The sequence below is a fragment of the Haliotis rufescens genome, unplaced genomic scaffold (assembly GCF_023055435.1).
Source record: "Haliotis rufescens isolate VD_foot unplaced genomic scaffold, xgHalRufe1.0.p SCAF_49, whole genome shotgun sequence".
NCBI lineage: Eukaryota > Metazoa > Mollusca > Gastropoda > Lepetellida > Haliotidae > Haliotis > Haliotis rufescens.
In genome coordinates, this window is record NW_025964212.1 from 1,139,704 (window position 1) to 1,156,486 (window position 16,783).

Here is a 16,783-nt window from a genome sequence, read left to right on the forward strand (position 1 = left end):
GCTCAGCAGCTAAAGTCATATACAGGTAAGAGAGTGGCAACATCCTCAGCTCAGCAGCTAAAGTCATATACAGGTAAGAGAGTGGCAACATCCTCAGCTCAGCAGCTAAAGTCATATACAGGTAAGAGAGTGGCAACATCCTCAGCTCAGCAGCTAAAGTCATATACAGGTAAGAGAGGGGCAACATCCTCAGCTCAGCAGCTAAAGTCATATACAGGTAAGAGAGTGGCAACATCCTCAGCTCAGCAGCTAAAGTCATATACAGGTAAGAGAGTGGCAACATCCTCAGCTCAGCTTCTAAAGTCATACAGGTAAGAGAGTGGCAACATCCTCAGCTCAGCAGCTAAAGTCATACAGGTAAGAGAGTGGCAACATCCTCAGCTCAGCAGCTAAAGTCATACAGGTAAGAGAGTGGCAACATCCTCAGCTCAGCAGCTAAAGTCATATACAGGTAAGAGAGTGGCAACATCCTCAGCTCAGCAGCTAAAGTCATATACAGGTAAGAGAGTGGCAACATCCTCAGCACAGCAGCTAAAGTCATATACAGGTAAGAGAGTGGCAACATCCTCAGCACAGCAGCTAAAGTCATATACAGGTAAGAGAGGGGCAACATCCTCAGCTCAGCAGCTAAAGTCATATACAGGTAAGAGAGGGGCAACATCCTCAGCTCAGCAGCTAAAGTCATATACAGGTAAGAGAGTGGCAACATCCTCAGCTCAGCTACTAAAGTCATATACAGGTAAGAGAGTGGCAACATCCTCAGCTCAGCAGCTGAAGTCATACAGGTAAGAGAGTGTCAACATCCACAGCTCAGCAGCTAAAGTCATATACAGGTAAGAGAGTGGCAACATCCTCAGCTCAGCTACTAAAGTCATATACAGGTAAGAGAGGGGCAACATCCTCAGCTCAGCAGCTAAAGTCATATACAGGTAAGAGAGTGGCAACATCCTCAGCTCAGCAGCTAAAGTCATACAGGTAAGAGAGGGGCAACATCCTCAGCTCAGCAGCTAAAGTCATATACAGGTAAGAGAGTGGCAACATCCTCAGCTCAGCAGCTAAAGTCATACAGGTAAGAGAGTGGCAACATCCTCAGCTCAGCAGCTAAAGTCATATACAGGTAAGAGAGTGGCAACATCCTCAGCACAGCAGCTAAAGTCATATACAGGTAAGAGAGTGACAACATCCTCAGCTCAGCAGCTAAAGTCATATACAGGTAAGAGAGTGTCTGCTGCTGATAACAGTGCACCTGGCCAACATTCTTAGAGGAGTTGTTCTCCTTAGGCTGTGACGACACACTTTGTCATCGCCACATACATCACTGATAGGACTTGCAATGAGAAACATCCAACCGAACCATTGATATTTGTGTCACTGGAGGAAACAGTGGCTTTAGATTTGTCTTGTACGCACTGGCAGAAGATTGTATATTACTATCTATTTCCGACCCTTGAAGATGCGGGGTAGAATAGGTCTTCAGCAACCCATGCTTGCCGTAAGAGGCAACTATGCTTGTCATAAAAAGCGAATAATGGGATCGGGTGGTCAGGCTTGCTGACTTGGTTGATGCATGTCATCGTATCCCAATTGCGTAGATCGATGCTCATGATGTCAATACACTGGATTGTCTGGTCCAGACTCAATTATTTACAGACCGCCATCATATAGCTGGAATATTGCTGAGTGCGGCGTTAAACAACAAAGAAACAAACTATTTATATCCATTTTTATATATATCTCCCTCAGGCTTTAAAAAATAAAAGAATTGGTTCTCAGGCAATGGCTTTTTTTGCTGTTGTTCAAACTAGTATGTAACAAAATAAACAGTTGTGTACAATCAACCTGGGCAAGGACCTCCCTACAATGATGCATTCCTTGATGAGCAAAATACTGGAATACAGTAATTGACTACCATTGGACTACCAGTGTGTGCATAATACACGCATACAATTTAGCTTTGATTTTATTTCACAATGCGAAAACGTTATCGTGAACAGGAAGATGCATTTCAACAAATCCGTACTGAAGTACGCAAGTTAGTCCAGTTATTACACTATCTGGCTATAAAAGTGTTCATTGTGTTTCTGGACGTTTGTAATCCATTATTATTTTACTTTTCTCCAAAATTTCATTCAATTTTGTTTACATGAACTCTTTTTTAAAATGGAAATAAAAACGAAACGTGCAGCAGACTTTGTGTTGATGCGGTGATGCCTGAGAACCAAGACTACTTTTTTCTTAACCTTATGAGAACTTGCATCAATTTTGTGTCGATATGATCATGACTCACATTGTGAGAGTATTGTATTGCAGTGAATGTTCAGAGAATTGTTACACCCCTTCCAGACCACCATGTTCATCTTAAAGTCTGACTTATTCACTCACTCACCGGGGCGGTCGGGTAGCCTAGTGGTTAAAGCGTTCACTCGTCATGCCGAAGACCCGGGTTCGATTCCCGGCATTGGTACAATGTGTGAAGCCCATTTCTGGTTCCCCCGCCGTTATATTGCTGGAATATTGCTAAAAGCGGCGTAAAACAATACTCACTCACTCACTCACTCACTCACTCACTCACTCACTCACTCACTCACTCACCATTCTTATCCCTCCAGTATTGCTGCAGAGCTTGTTCGACTGGTGGGCAACATCGGGTCGCTGCGACCCGTGCTGGAGTCCCTCTTCCACCGGATGCTGCTGTACCCCCCTCCGCAGCACAGACATGATGCTCTCAAGGTCATGAAAGAGGTCAGTAGTAGTTCTGTTTCCAATAGAAGCCATGAATACCATTGTGTGTTTTCTAGAAGACATTTACGTTACAGACCTATTTTTGTGTTGTATTCAAATAATGGTCGCTTCATTTGTTGATATATATGCACGTATGAATATTTTATGTAGTGTGTCCAGTATCCAGTGTTTTGCCACCTTGTACTCATGCTATACTTGAATGGAGACTAAGGCCAGACATTTATTAAACTTGGTTCATAAATCTGCCTCGAATACTCAAATACATTGAAATGTGAAAAAAGGAAAAGAATGGAAAGCAGTTGAATTTTTTATTCCTGCGACAAGAAATAAGTAATTTCAAGATAATAAGTTTAAATTTCAAGATACTAAGTTGAAATTTCAAGATACTAAGTTGAAATTTCAAGATACTTAGTTGAAAAGTTGAAAGTTTTTATCTTGAAATTTCAACTTATGTTTCAAGATGATAAGTTGAAATTTCAACTTAGTATGTATCTTGAAATTTCAACTTATTATCTTGAAATTTTAACATAACATCTTGCAATTTCAAGTTAGTATCTTGAAATTTCAAGGAATTAAGAAAAAAACAAATGGCCCTAAAAGGCTTCCATATTTTTCTGTTGCTATGAATGTGAATAAATTTGTAAAATACTGTAATTAAAGTCTGTGGAAAATTTATAATAAAAACTTCAAAACAAGAAATTTGTATGAACCACAAGAGGAAAGAAATATTTGAAAGTGGAATTTCTGTATTTTTATTTTTTCAACCTATCGACCTGAATTTTGGGTCCAAAATAGAAGATTCTGGCCTTATTTATGCTTCATGCAGTGACTGAATTAAGTCAAAATCATGTTGTTTTTTCATCCAGTTGCTAGGAGACACGGAGAGAGTGATAGATCTGGCAGCTCCGCCGACTGAAGATGACAACCAAACCAAGGCATCAGGCAAAACCACCCACTCTGATGTAGCACTGCTCAAACTGTGAGTTGTTTGCGTTTATGGACGTTTAAATATAATTTTTAACTACTTTCATATTGAAAAATATAAGGAGTGGTGGGGTAGCCTAGTGGTTAAGGCAGCTGCTAGTCATACGAAGACCCAGGTTTGATTCCCAAAATTGGTACAATGTGTGAAGCCCATTTCTTGTATCCTCCACCGTGATATTGCTGGAATATTGCTATAAGTGGCACTCACTCACTCACTCACTCACTCACTCACTCACTCACTCACTCACTCACTCACTCACTCCTATTGAAAGATTGACTTTTACTCAGTCTTAAATCTGTTTAAGGTTCACAGTCTGGCTGACTGCATGTTATCTTTGCCAGCTTTGATGGCTAAAAACTTCATCTATACATTTTGTAAATTGCCACAAAGTGTTCGATCAAACCAAACACTTTCCTTCCGCCTCCGTGGTGTAGTAAATAGAGCATCTGACCACAGGGCAGAAGGTTGAGGTTTGATCCCCCGAGTCATACCAAAAGGCGTTAAGTATGGTACTAGCTGTTACCCTGCCTGGCATTCGGCATTAAGGAGATAAAACAAGGACTGGTTGAGTCGGTATAGTGTGTCTCAGGGGTATCCATGTTATACTAAGGCATGGTATCTCAGTAGGCTAGCGCTATAAAACTGGCATAAGTCCGGACATATATTGTACACTTACACTGGTGCATGGATGTCGCTGTATATGTGAGATAATCTTGAATGCTATGTTAAAACCAATTACACCTCACCTAAACACTTTGATGGAAGAGCAGAGGTTGTCCGAGCTGTCAATGGTGCCACAATTTGCTGCAGAGAGTTGCCTCTCTTCAACCTGGGTTTGTTTCTAGGTTTGTCAGCACCATATCCAGGCTTGTGTTGTTGTCATGTAGGTCCACCCTGACATGGCTACTGTGTGTTGCAGGATAGTTGACAGTGTGCAGGAGTGTATCCACTGCAATGACTCGGGCGTGTGTTTCACCAGTGTCATTTGTGTTAGTTGTTGTAATGTAGGTCCACCCTGACATGGCTACTGTGTGTTGCAGGATAGTTGACAGTGTGCAGGAGTGTATCCACTGCAATGACTCGGGCGTGTGTTTCACCAGTGTCATGTGTGTTAGTTGCTGTAATGTAGGTCCACCCTGACATGGCTACTGTGTGTTGCAGGATAGTTGACAGTGTGCAGGAGTGTATCCACTGCAATGACTCGGGCGTGTGTTTCACCAGTGTCATTTGTGTTAGTTGTTGTAATGTAGGTCCACCCTGACATGGCTACTGTGTGTTGCAGGATAGTTGACAGTGTGCAGGAGTGTATCCACTGCAATGACTTGGGCGTGTGTTTCACCAGTGTCATGTGTGTAGACTGACTGTTGCTGTAATGTAGGTCCACCCTGACATGGCTACTGTGTGTTTCAGGATAGTTGACAGTGTGCAGGAGTGTATCCACTGCAATGACTTGGGCGTGTGTTTCACCAGTGCCATGTGTGTAGACTGACTGTTGCTGTAATGCAGGTCCACCCTGACATGGCTACTGTGTGTTTCAGGATAGTTGACAGTGTGCAGGAGTGTATCCACTGCAATGACTCGGGCGTGTGTTTCACCAGTGTCATGTGTGTAGACTGACTGTTGCTGTAATGTAGGTCCACCCTGACATGGCTACTGTGTGTTTCAGGATAGTTGACAGTGTGCAGGAGTGTATCCACTGCAATGACTCGGGCGTGTGTTTCACCAGTGCCATGTGTGTAGACTGACTGTTGCTGTAATGTAGGTCCACCCTGACATGGCTACTGTGTGTTTCAGGATAGTTGACAGTGTGCAGGAGTGTATCCACTGTAATGACTTGGGCGTGTGTTTCACCAGTGTCATGTGTGTAGACTGACTGTTGCTGTAATGTAGGTCCACCCTGACATGGCTACTGTGTGTTTCAGGATAGTTGACAGTGTGCAGGAGTGTATCCACTGCAATGACTTGGGCGTGTGTTTCACCAGTGCCATGTGTGTAGACTGACTGTTGCTGTAATGCAGGTCCACCCTGACATGGCTACTGTGTGTTTCAGGATAGTTGACAGTGTGCAGGAGTGTATCCACTGCAATGACTCGGGCGTGTGTTTCACCAGTGTCATGTGTGTAGACTGACTGTTGCTGTAATGTAGGTCCACCCTGACATGGCTACTGTGTGTTTCAGGATAGTTGACAGTGTGCAGGAGTGTATCCACTGCAATGACTCGGGCGTGTGTTTCACCAGTGCCATGTGTGTAGACTGACTGTTGCTGTAATGTAGGTCCACCCTGACATGGCTACTGTGTGTTTCAGGATAGTTGACAGTGTGCAGGAGTGTATCCACTGCAATGACTCGGGCGTGTGTTTCACCAGTGTCATGTGTGTTAGTTGCTGTAATGTAGGTCCACCCTGACATGGCTACTGTGTGTTGCAGGATAGTTGACAGTGTGCAGGAGTGTATCCACTGCAATGACTCGGGTGTGTGTTTCACCAGTGTCATGTGTGTAGACCAGCTGCTTGGATCCCTGGAGAGACTGAGCCGAGGAGAGGAACTGTCTCAGTCTGTGGCTGAAGACATCAACAAACTCTACCCCAACATTGGCAAAGGTTTGTAGAGCTGTCACAGTAAGAATTGCTCTGTGTTAGAATAGGTCCCCAGCTAACTATCCTGGTCGATTGAGGCGACCAAATGATGACGTTGGTGTAAGGTTTATAAAGAAAGCATCACCATTGCCTAGATATTTGCAAGCTTTAGTTCAGGTTAAGAGTGAGTGCATATTGCTATACTTTGGGGGCAATTTGCCAGCGTTCATCATGTTAATGGTAATAGATTATGATGATGAATACCCAAGAGTTTTCACATACACGTGACTTTATATTTCTGCTTTCACAGCAGTCTGTTAGGATACATGTTCAAAATAATTTTCCAAATATTTATCTTGTCAAAGATATACATTTTGCTTGTTCAACAGTCCGCAAACTTTAAAATTTAAAATGTTACAACAATAGTATTTTACAGACAGATGCACAAATGCTAGTCACTGATGTAGTATGTCTGCTTGCTCAGCAGATTGTTTAAATTCAATGTCTCAATGAAACTTCCACAGAAGTGTTCGATAAGAAGGACCCAAGCAGCTGTGATGGAGGAGCAGCAGAAACACCAGATGTGCCAGACAAAGAGCCTGACACCACAGACAGTTCCAGTACCAAGGAGAAACCTACTAAGGATGGGCAGGAGTCTGATGGCACCAACAGAACCACCTCGGAGAACTCGGAAGGGGTGAAGGAGTCCGAGAGTGAGAGTGACCGAGAGATGGAGATCCAGGCCACCATACAGTCCCAGGTGGAGATGCAGCTGAGGGAGGAGATGACGAGACGACAGAAGCTGCTGCGAGAAAGGTTCGAGAGCGTGGAGCGGCAGAATGCTCAGGAGTTTATTCAGAAGCTGCAGGGTATGCTGCCACAACTGTTGACTCTCGGCAGTGTGTACGATGTGGATGAGGCGCTGCAGAAGTTTGCCTCTGACTTCTGTGCAGGTAGGGTCCTCATCTTTTATTTACCTTAACACATGTAACAAGGTTGTGTTTAACACATGTAACAAGGTTGTGTTTAACACATGTGACAAGGTTGTATTTAACACATGTGACAAGGTTGTGTTTAACACATGTAACAAGGTTGTGTTTAACCCATGTAGCAAGGTTGTGATTAACACATGTAACAGGGTTGTGTTTAACACATGTAACAAGGTTGTGTTTGACACATGTAACAAGGTTGTGTTTAACACATGTGACAAGGTTGTATTTAACACATGTAACAAGGTTGTGTTTAACACATGTAGCAAGGTTGTGTTTAACACATGTAACAAGGTTGTATTTAACACATGTAACAAGGTTGTGTTTAACACATGTAACAAGGTTGTGTTTAACACATGTAACAAGGTTGTGTTTAACCCATGTAGCAAGGTTGTGATTAACACATGTAACAGGGTTGTGTTTAACACATGTGACAAGGTTGTGTTTAACACATGTAACAAGTTTGTGTTTAACCCATGTAGCAAGGTTGTGATTAACACATGTAACAGGGTTGTGTTTAACACATGTAACAAGGTTGTGTTTAACACATGTAACAAGGTTGTGTTTAACACATGTGACAAGGTTGTATTTAACACATGTGACAAGGTTGTGTTTAACCCATGTAGCAAGGTTGTGATTAACACATGTAACAGGGTTGTGTTTAACACATGTAACAAGGTTGTGTTTAACACATGTAACAAGGTTGTGTTTAACACATGTGACAAGGTTGTGTTTAACACATGTAACAAGGTTGTGTTTAACCCATGTAGCAAGGTTGTGATTAACACATGTAACAGGGTTGTGTTTAACCCATGTAACAAGGTTGTGTTTAACCCATGTAACAAGGTTGTGTTTAACCCATGTAGCAAGGTTGTGATTAACACATGTAACAAGGTTGTGTTTTACATGCCACAAGGTTGTGTTTAACACATGTTACAAGATTGTGTTTAACACATGTAGCAAGGTTGTGTTTAACCCATGTAACCTCGTTGTGCTTAACACATGTAACAGAGTTGTGTTTAACACATGTAACAAGGATGTGTTTAACCCATGTAACAAGTTTGTGTTTAACACATGTAACAAGGTTGTGTTTAACACATGTAACAAGGTTGTGTTTAACACATGTAACAAGGATGTGTTTAACACATGTAACAGGGTTGTGTTTAACCCATGTAACAAGGTTGTGTTTAACACATGTAACAAGGATGTGTTTAACACATGTATCAGGGTTGTGTTTTGTTGTGGTGCCTTTTGTTATTTGCGGATTTTGGGCATTTTTATTTTTCTCGATTTCCATGGACACAATGTATACTTAGTCTCAAAAGGAGGTGGATTTCACTTCCAGAGCACAACTAAGGAAATGTTCAATATCTTTCAACAAAAGATGGCAGATATATCAACATGATCAAACAGATCCTGAAGTAGTGCCTTTGGCTATTTGCAGATTTTTTGCATTTTTAGTTGGTCTCAAGATGGGTGGATGTCGATTTCAGAGCAGAGCTAAAAAATCATGACATAATTTTTAACAAAACATGCCAGGTTGATCAATCATATCCTTTATTTTGAAATATTTAGGAATATCTTCCCCCTGTTTCCATAGTGACAAATTGGACTTAGTCCTAAATGGTCTGGTGTTTTTGTAAGAGCAGAACTTGGAAGCCTTTAAATATCCTTATCAAGTCTTTGAAAATGTGTTTCAAATAAAATAAAGATTTTGTGATTGGATTGTGTGATTTCGTTTTTCATATTGACAGTTGTCAGGAGGGGGATGGGGGCGGGGGGATGTCATCTCCAGACTAAGACTCTACTGACTAAGGGCCCTAAGTTTTACTGACATCCGACTTGTGACACCTCCACATCAGGACCTTATGAAAAATATTGTTGACATCAGCAGCTGGGCCCCATGATGACTGTGTTTGATGATGCAGGTTTGATTTCATCTAAAGAAGGAGCTGATGACGACCCTGAAGTGATATCGGCAGTGATCCTGAACGCTGACGGTGTCTACATTGCCGCCATGATGACGATGATCCTCAGTCTCAGACTGTCCATCAGCGGCTACTACACATCACGGGATCCTGCAAGTCACGTCCTCTCCGAGGTAGGCAGCTACATGTGGATAGGATTCTTTTCAGAATATAGCCCAAGATTCCACACAGAAGAATTCTCAGAATGATATTATCCAGGGCCCTGTTCACACCAATCTACCGTATTCGACGTAATAAGCGCCCCGCTCTAATAAGCGCCCACGGCAATATTTGCTGATATATTGGCTAGTGAACAAGCCCAATTTGTCATCCCTTCCGATTGATCAATGTACACAAGACTTATTTGTTCGGTATAATACGCACACGTGTGTTATATGCACCCTTATTTATGGGCAATTAAATTCTGGAAAAATATATCTCTTGTACATAAACATTTCAGGCTGTCAGCATAAACAACGAAATTTATCTTTCAACTATGTATTTTTCACCAAAATAATATTCTCATAAGAGCCCTCTATTTCTTATTTTGAGAGCGCCCCGGGCGCTTATTACGTCGAATACGGTATATTAAATCATGGGACACTTGTAGCACTAAGATTCCTTTGTGAAACAGCACTCTGGTCTTTGGCTCAGTGTGTGTTGCTTTCTCTTTTTCCACGGCTCTATTTAGCTATGTAAAACATGCACAGTTCAGCCTACTATTGTAAGGTGCAACCTGATATTTATATCTACGTGCACCAAGTGCATGTAAAAACAATTTCAAATTTTTATCTAAGCCTTACTTTTCCATCAGTAACATCAATATTTGGACATGTTTTACCTCTAAGTTTTGTTGAGCATATAACATAACTAACTGAGAAATCAGAGATCTGTGATTTTATTTATTCAGACTAGTTTGTGCATCTATGTTTCAACTTTGATAAATTGGTGTGACCTGGGTGCAACCTGGTTCTGTCTGGTGCAACTAGGTCTTCATGTCAACATACACCTGGCGCAAATTAAATCATGTTCCTTAAATCGAGCCCTGGCTTCATAGGGAGTTGATAATAGTAAATCTGTCGTGTGTGTCGATGATATTTAGAGGCTGTACTTGGGTGTACTTGATTTGAAATGTGTCTCAATTTGCTTTGGGATATTGTGAATATTGTCTTTGAATAACCCTCTGTTCACAGTGTTTGAATTTTAGCAAAAGGGCATTTTTGTGTATACATATGGTAATTAGTGGCAAAAGCTCAGCAACTTGTTTTCTTTGATTAAAAACTGCCTCAGTCTTCAATATCTCAAAACATAATAATGAAGATAACCAACCTTTGCAGAAAGAGTTCATGGATGATGTCCTCAGCTGTGGAGTCATGGTGTTTCTCTCGCCATCTTGGCTGAGTGAAGTGTACAACCAGGTGACCTACAGGAACATCCTGGACACAGGGTCACACTCAGGCTGGCAGGACACACAGCTAGTGTGTATGTTGAGAGGTAAGAACACAATCAGGGGACAGTATGGTGGGACACACAGCTAGTGTGTATGTTGAGAGGTAGGAACACAATCAGGGGACAGTATGGTGGGACACACAGCTAGTGTGTATGTTGAGAGGTAGGAACACAATCAGGGGACAGTATGGTGGGACACACAGCTAGTGTGTATGTTGAGAGGAAGGTACACAATGAGGGGACAGTATGGTGGGACACACAGCTAGTGTGTATGTTGAGAGGTAGGTACACAATGAGGGGACAGTATGGTGGGACACACTCAGGCTGGCAGGACACACAGCTAGTGTGTATGTTGAGGGGTAGGTACACAATCAGGGGACAGTATGGTGGGACACACAGCTAGTGTGTATGTTGAGAGGTAGGTACACAATGAGGGGACAGTATGGTGGGACACAGGGTCACACTCAGGCTGGCAGGACACACAGCTAGTGTGTATGTTGAGAGGTAGGTACACAATGAGGGGACAGTATGGTGGGACACACAGCTAGTGTGTATGTTGAGAGGTAGGTACACAATGAGGGGACAGTATGGTGGGACACACAGCTAGTGTGTATGTTGAGAGGTAGGTACACAATGAGGGGACAGTATGGTGGGACACACAGCTAGTGTGTATGTTGAGGGGTAGGTACACAATGAGGGGACAGTATGGTGGGACACACAGCTAGTGTGTATGTTGAGGGGTAGGTACACAATGAGGGGACAGTATGGTGGGACACACAGCTAGTGTGTATGTTGAGAGGTAGGTACGCAATGAGGGGACAGTATGGTGGGACACACAGCTAGTGTGTATGTTGAGAGGTAGGTACACAATGAGGGGACAGTATGGTGGGACACACAGCTAGTGTGTATGTTGAGAGGTAGGTACACAATGAGGGGACAGTATGGTGGGACACACTCAGGCTGGCAGGACACACAGCTAGTGTGTATGTTGAGGGGTAGGTACACAATGAGGGGATAGTATGGTGGGACACACTCAGGCTGGCAGGACACACAACTAGTGTGTATGTTGAGAGGTAGGTACACAATGAGGGGACAGTATGGTGGGACACACAGCTAGTGTGTATGTTGAGAGGTAGGTACACAATGAGGGGACAGTATGGTGGGACACACAGCTAGTGTGTATGTTGAGAGGTAGGTACGCAATGAGGGGACAGTATGGTGGGACACACAACTAGTGTGTATGTTGAGAGGTAGGTACGCAATGAGGGGACAGTATGGTGGGACACACAGCTAGTGTGTATGTTGAGGGGTAGGTACACAATCAGGGGACAGTATGGTGGGACACACTCAGGCTGGCAGGACACACAACTAGTGTGTATGTTGAGAGGTAGGTACACAATGAGGGGACAGTATGGTGGGACACAGGGTCACACTCAGGCTGGCAGGACACACAGCTAGTGTGTATGTTGAGAGGTAGGTACACAATGAGGGGACAGTATGGTGGGACACACAGCTAGTGTGTATGTTGAGGGGTAGGTACACAATGAGGGGACAGTATGGTGGGACACACAGCTAGTGTGTATGTTGAGAGGTAGGTACACAATGAGGGGACAGTATGGTGGGACACAGGGTCACACCCAGGCTGGCATGACACACAACTAGTGTGTATGTTGAGAGGTAGGTACACAATGAGGGGACAGTATGGTGGGACACACAGCTAGTGTGTATGTTAAGAGGTAGGTACACAATGAGGGGACAGTATGGTGGGACACACAGCTAGTGTGTATGTTGAGAGGTAGGTACACAATGAGGGGACAGTATGGTGGGACACACAGCTAGTGTGTATGTTGAGAGGTAGGTACACAATGAGGGGACAGTATGGTGGGACACACAGCTAGTGTGTATGTTGAGAGGTAGGTACACAATGAGGGGACAGTATGGTGGGACACAGGGTCACACCCAGGCTGGCATGACACACAACTAGTGTGTATGTTGAGAGGTAGGTACACAATGAGGGGACAGTATGGTGGGAAACACAGCTAGTGTGCATGTTGAGAGGTAGGTACACAATGAGGGGACAGTATGGTGGGACACAGGGTCACACCCAGGCTGGCATGACACACAGCTAGTGTGTATGTTGAGAGGTAGGAACCCAATCAGGATGGTATGATGCATAGCCTTTGCGTGTAACACTATTTACAGTGGAGAGATCTGTCCTTGTGAATACCATCCTTCAGTACTGAAATAATTTGAATATCCACTGAGACTTTGATGTCTTGAGTTGCCTATATTGAAGTTGTTGTTGTTGGTGTAAGTGTTTTAGAGGCCGCCTTCTGCCATAGTAATTTCGGCTGACCTGTCCCTCTTAGGGACTCATGTGTTTGAGTAGGGTACACATACACATACACATAGTTTTAGTATAATTTCTGTTTTTGTATTGATATGATTTCGATTTTGTATATTGATATGATTTCAATTTTATCTCTGGCTCTGTTTATATACGTTGGAGTAGCTGTCCATCTCTCAGAAATTGAGATCGTTTGGCCTTCGCTATTGCATCTCTTGGCTTAGGGAGATCTACGAGAGATAGCGAATCTTACTGCAATTCTTGTTTAAACGGAGCCCGGGCTAAAGCATGATCTTGACATTCCGATAACAAGAGAGCAATGGATTCAGGTTGATTGCAAGATGGACAAACCTTGTCATAGTGCTATTTGTGACCGAGTCTGAGGCGTGAGATGGCTAGTTCAACTTTCCTTTCATTTGAGTATGGCTTTAGGTGGATCTTGGGTTGAATTTTGTATAGCCACAGTGCCAATGGAAGAGCTTGTTTTGCCACTGTGAAGTAACAGGTTGACTGTGTTGCAGACATTGATGGCCTGGGCAGCCATGAGATGGGTGGCCAGATGATGAGCAGCTGTCGAGGCGGGCACAACATGCTGAGTGTGGAACACGAGCAGGTCAACACGACCCAGGTGGAGGCAGGTCAGTCCAGGCCACGTACAGAGGGCACCCGTGTGTGTGTGTGTGTGTGTGTGTGTGTGTGTGTGTGTGCGTGCGTGCGTGCGTGCGTGCGTGCGTGCGTGCGTGCGTGCGTGCGTGCGTGCGTGCGTGCGTGCGTGCGTGCGTGCGTGCATGCGTGCGTGTAGATATATAGATATATATAGATATATATATATATAGATATATATAAGTGTGTGATATAGATATATATATATAGTTATATATATGGATATAAAATACAAAAGTCCATGAGCTGTATAATTTACTCAACCGGTTTCATGCATGTGATTTTCAAGAATACAGTTATACCGTTACGCTGTTTTGACGTCACAGTGCACTCTAACATAGTTATATATATATATATACTACTCAAAATAAGTTAAAGAACAGCCACAATTGGAAGTCTGTGTGTTGCAATACCCACCAGCCAGGACAGATTGACTATAGTCATGTAAAATCGTGTATGTTTAAACTTCTTGAGTAGCATTGTTCAAGGAGATTACTACTTATCAGTGACTCGTTAATACAGCAGTTCTTTAATTCAGCCAATTTGACAGGGAACGGTACCATCCAGATTATCAGGGTTTCACTGAATGCACTGAATCCTGCTGCTGGGGCATTTGGGGAGTCAGGGTTGTGGGTTCTGTCCTGAACAGACAGTTCATTAGATTTCTGATCAAATAACCCTGCCTGGACTCCAGGGCATTACCAGTAACCAATGTGGAAGGGGGAATAGGATTTTGTTTGTTTGTTTGTTGTTTAACACCGCACTTACCTAGCAATATTACAGCTATATGACAGCGGTCTGTAAATAATCGAGTTTGGACCAGACAATCCAGTGATTGACATCATGAGCATTGATCCACACAATTGGGATACGATGACATGCATCAACTAAGACAGCGAGTCTGAACACGTGATACCATTAGTCGCCTTTTACGACAAGCATAGTCACCTTTTATGGCAAGCATGGGTTGCTGAAGACCTATTGATATAGGAATGGGTGCTGTCCTTCCGTCTGTCCAATTTCCGGAGCAGAATGAAAAAACCGTTGAGAGATTTCTTAACCAAACATGGCATGTAGATATGTTAAGTGGTGAACTGGTGCCTTTCGATAGTTTGGGATTTTTGAAAAATTGTTCTTCGAGTTTCTATGGCAACGACTTTGAAAATGTAGGGCTCATTTCCGGAGCAGATCTGGAAAACCGAACAATATTTCGTCACCAAACTTGGCACATAGACAGGTCTAGTGGCAAACTGGGTCCTTTTGATAGTTTGGGACTTTTGAAAAAATTATTTTTAGAGTTTCCATAACAACGACAGATGACAGACAAAGGCTGTAGGTCTGAGAAGTGTGATAAAGCCTATCGGTGCACGTTGGGTCGTGTCGGCCTTTGACGAAATGTTGTGTGGGTGGCATCTGCCTGGACAGCTGGAGTGGTCAATGATGCCTAGTTTGACGGGTGCATAGAACTCTTGACCACAGCAGTGATAACTCACCGGTTGCCTATTGTGTAATTCCTATTCTTTGAATGACATTGTTATGTACTTGTTACAACTGCTGCTCAATAAACCGTGTTTGTGTTTATATTCAAGTTGGTATTTCCGCTATCCAAAGAGTGCAATGAAGCCGTCTTATTGTTGAGTCATTTTGGAGACATAAATGTGAAGTTTCATTATTTGCAACCAAAGACCACTTGCAATTTTCACATTTGATTCATGCTCACGTTAATTTCAAGATTTACAGTATATGACATGTGGACTGTTTATTGTAGCCATGACAGATAAAAACATGGCCTAACAATATCCTAGCCATATCCTGCACACCTGTAAGGTCTAAACTGGTGGCACGAGTGGCCCAGTCATCTAAGGCGCCGCGATTCGCTATGCAGAATTGCGTCCCTTGGGCATGCCAGAAACCTATGATTAAGGGTTCGATTCCCAGTTCGCCTGATTAGGTTTCTAGGTTTGTCAGCACCATACCTGTGCTCGTGGGTTTCACCAAAGTGGTAAACGTCTGAGACCTTAACCACGTCAGGCTTTCCCCGAAAAACAAGCTGACACGCCGCAATATAACTGGAATACGGTTAAAAGCGGCGTTAAACTCAGTCACTCACACTGTAAGGTCTAATGAACTGTTGTGTTTGTGTGCAGGCATGAAGCTGTCACGACGTATCCTGTCCGTGTGCTGGGAGGGGGTACTGGACGTGCTGTCGGTGTTGCTGAACGGCAAGAGTTCCTGTGGGGTGTCCAGCAGCCTGGCCCTGATGCTGGGTACGGAGGGGGCCAAGGAGGAGAGCATGAGGGCCCGGGACGCCATCTGTCTCAGCCTCAGCGGACTCCAGAGAGCCTCGAAACTCTGCTGCATACTGGGTGAGGTTTAACAGAGATCTTTGCTGTAACTGTAAGGTAAAGCGCAAAGTTCTGGCTTGAAAGCCGTCTTGATGTGTCTTCATAATCAGGGAGTACATATGCTACTAAATATTTTCACATTATTTGACCACCTCATTGGTAGAGTGGATAGTGTGTCCGCCCAGAGAGTGGAAGGTCGGTGGGTCACTTGTAAGACTACAGTTTGCCAGTCTGCATACACGTTACCCCCTCTACTGTTTACTGTGCTGGCACGTGGTCCTGTGCACAGCCCACAGGTCACAAATCAGGTGAAGTTAAGCAACGTCGGTCTCGGAGAGTATTTGTATGGGTGACCACTTTAAGCAGCTTGACTCCTGAGAGTTTCTAGGGTTTCGGTCCTGCCCCACACTGAAGCACATGTACCACATGTGGTGTCTCCTTAGGCAAGTGAATTTGTTCGAAATGTGCCTCTGTGCCCAGCAGTGAATGGGTACCCGGTAGGAAGAGATGGCAATGTGGTTGTTAACCTTCTAGCGCTTCACAGTCAGCTTGGGTAGTATACTCCCCAGGGAGCTGAGAATGAAAATTGAGTGCTCACTGATCCATTGACCAGGGTAATAATAGTGTAGCGCTATGAGCATCCCCTTGGTGAATGGAATCCGGCACATTATAAATGCACTTATTATTATTATTATTATTACTGTATAGGTGTATAGAGAA

The 16,783-nt window shown here is 43.5% G+C and overlaps 1 protein-coding gene across 3 annotated transcripts in view; it reads left to right on the forward strand.

The window, feature by feature from the left end:
- Positions 1–16,783, forward strand: part of LOC124139051 (brefeldin A-inhibited guanine nucleotide-exchange protein 3-like) — a 72,404-nt gene that overhangs the window by 27,882 nt on the left and 27,739 nt on the right. For 2 of the 3 annotated variants that reach the window (XM_048383502.1, XM_048383504.1), the window contains 8 exons: positions 2,610–2,742; positions 3,609–3,721; positions 6,155–6,327; positions 6,828–7,256; positions 9,221–9,393; positions 10,597–10,753; positions 13,577–13,693; positions 15,866–16,084. In XM_048383502.1, coding sequence (XP_048239459.1) covers positions 2,610–2,742; positions 3,609–3,721; positions 6,155–6,327; positions 6,828–7,256; positions 9,221–9,393; positions 10,597–10,753; positions 13,577–13,693; positions 15,866–16,084 — 1,514 coding nt within the window. The remainder of the gene's footprint in view (positions 1–2,609; positions 2,743–3,608; positions 3,722–6,154; positions 6,328–6,827; positions 7,257–9,220; positions 9,394–10,596; positions 10,754–13,576; positions 13,694–15,865; positions 16,085–16,783) is intronic. The other variant, XM_048383503.1, reaches the window with a different exon arrangement.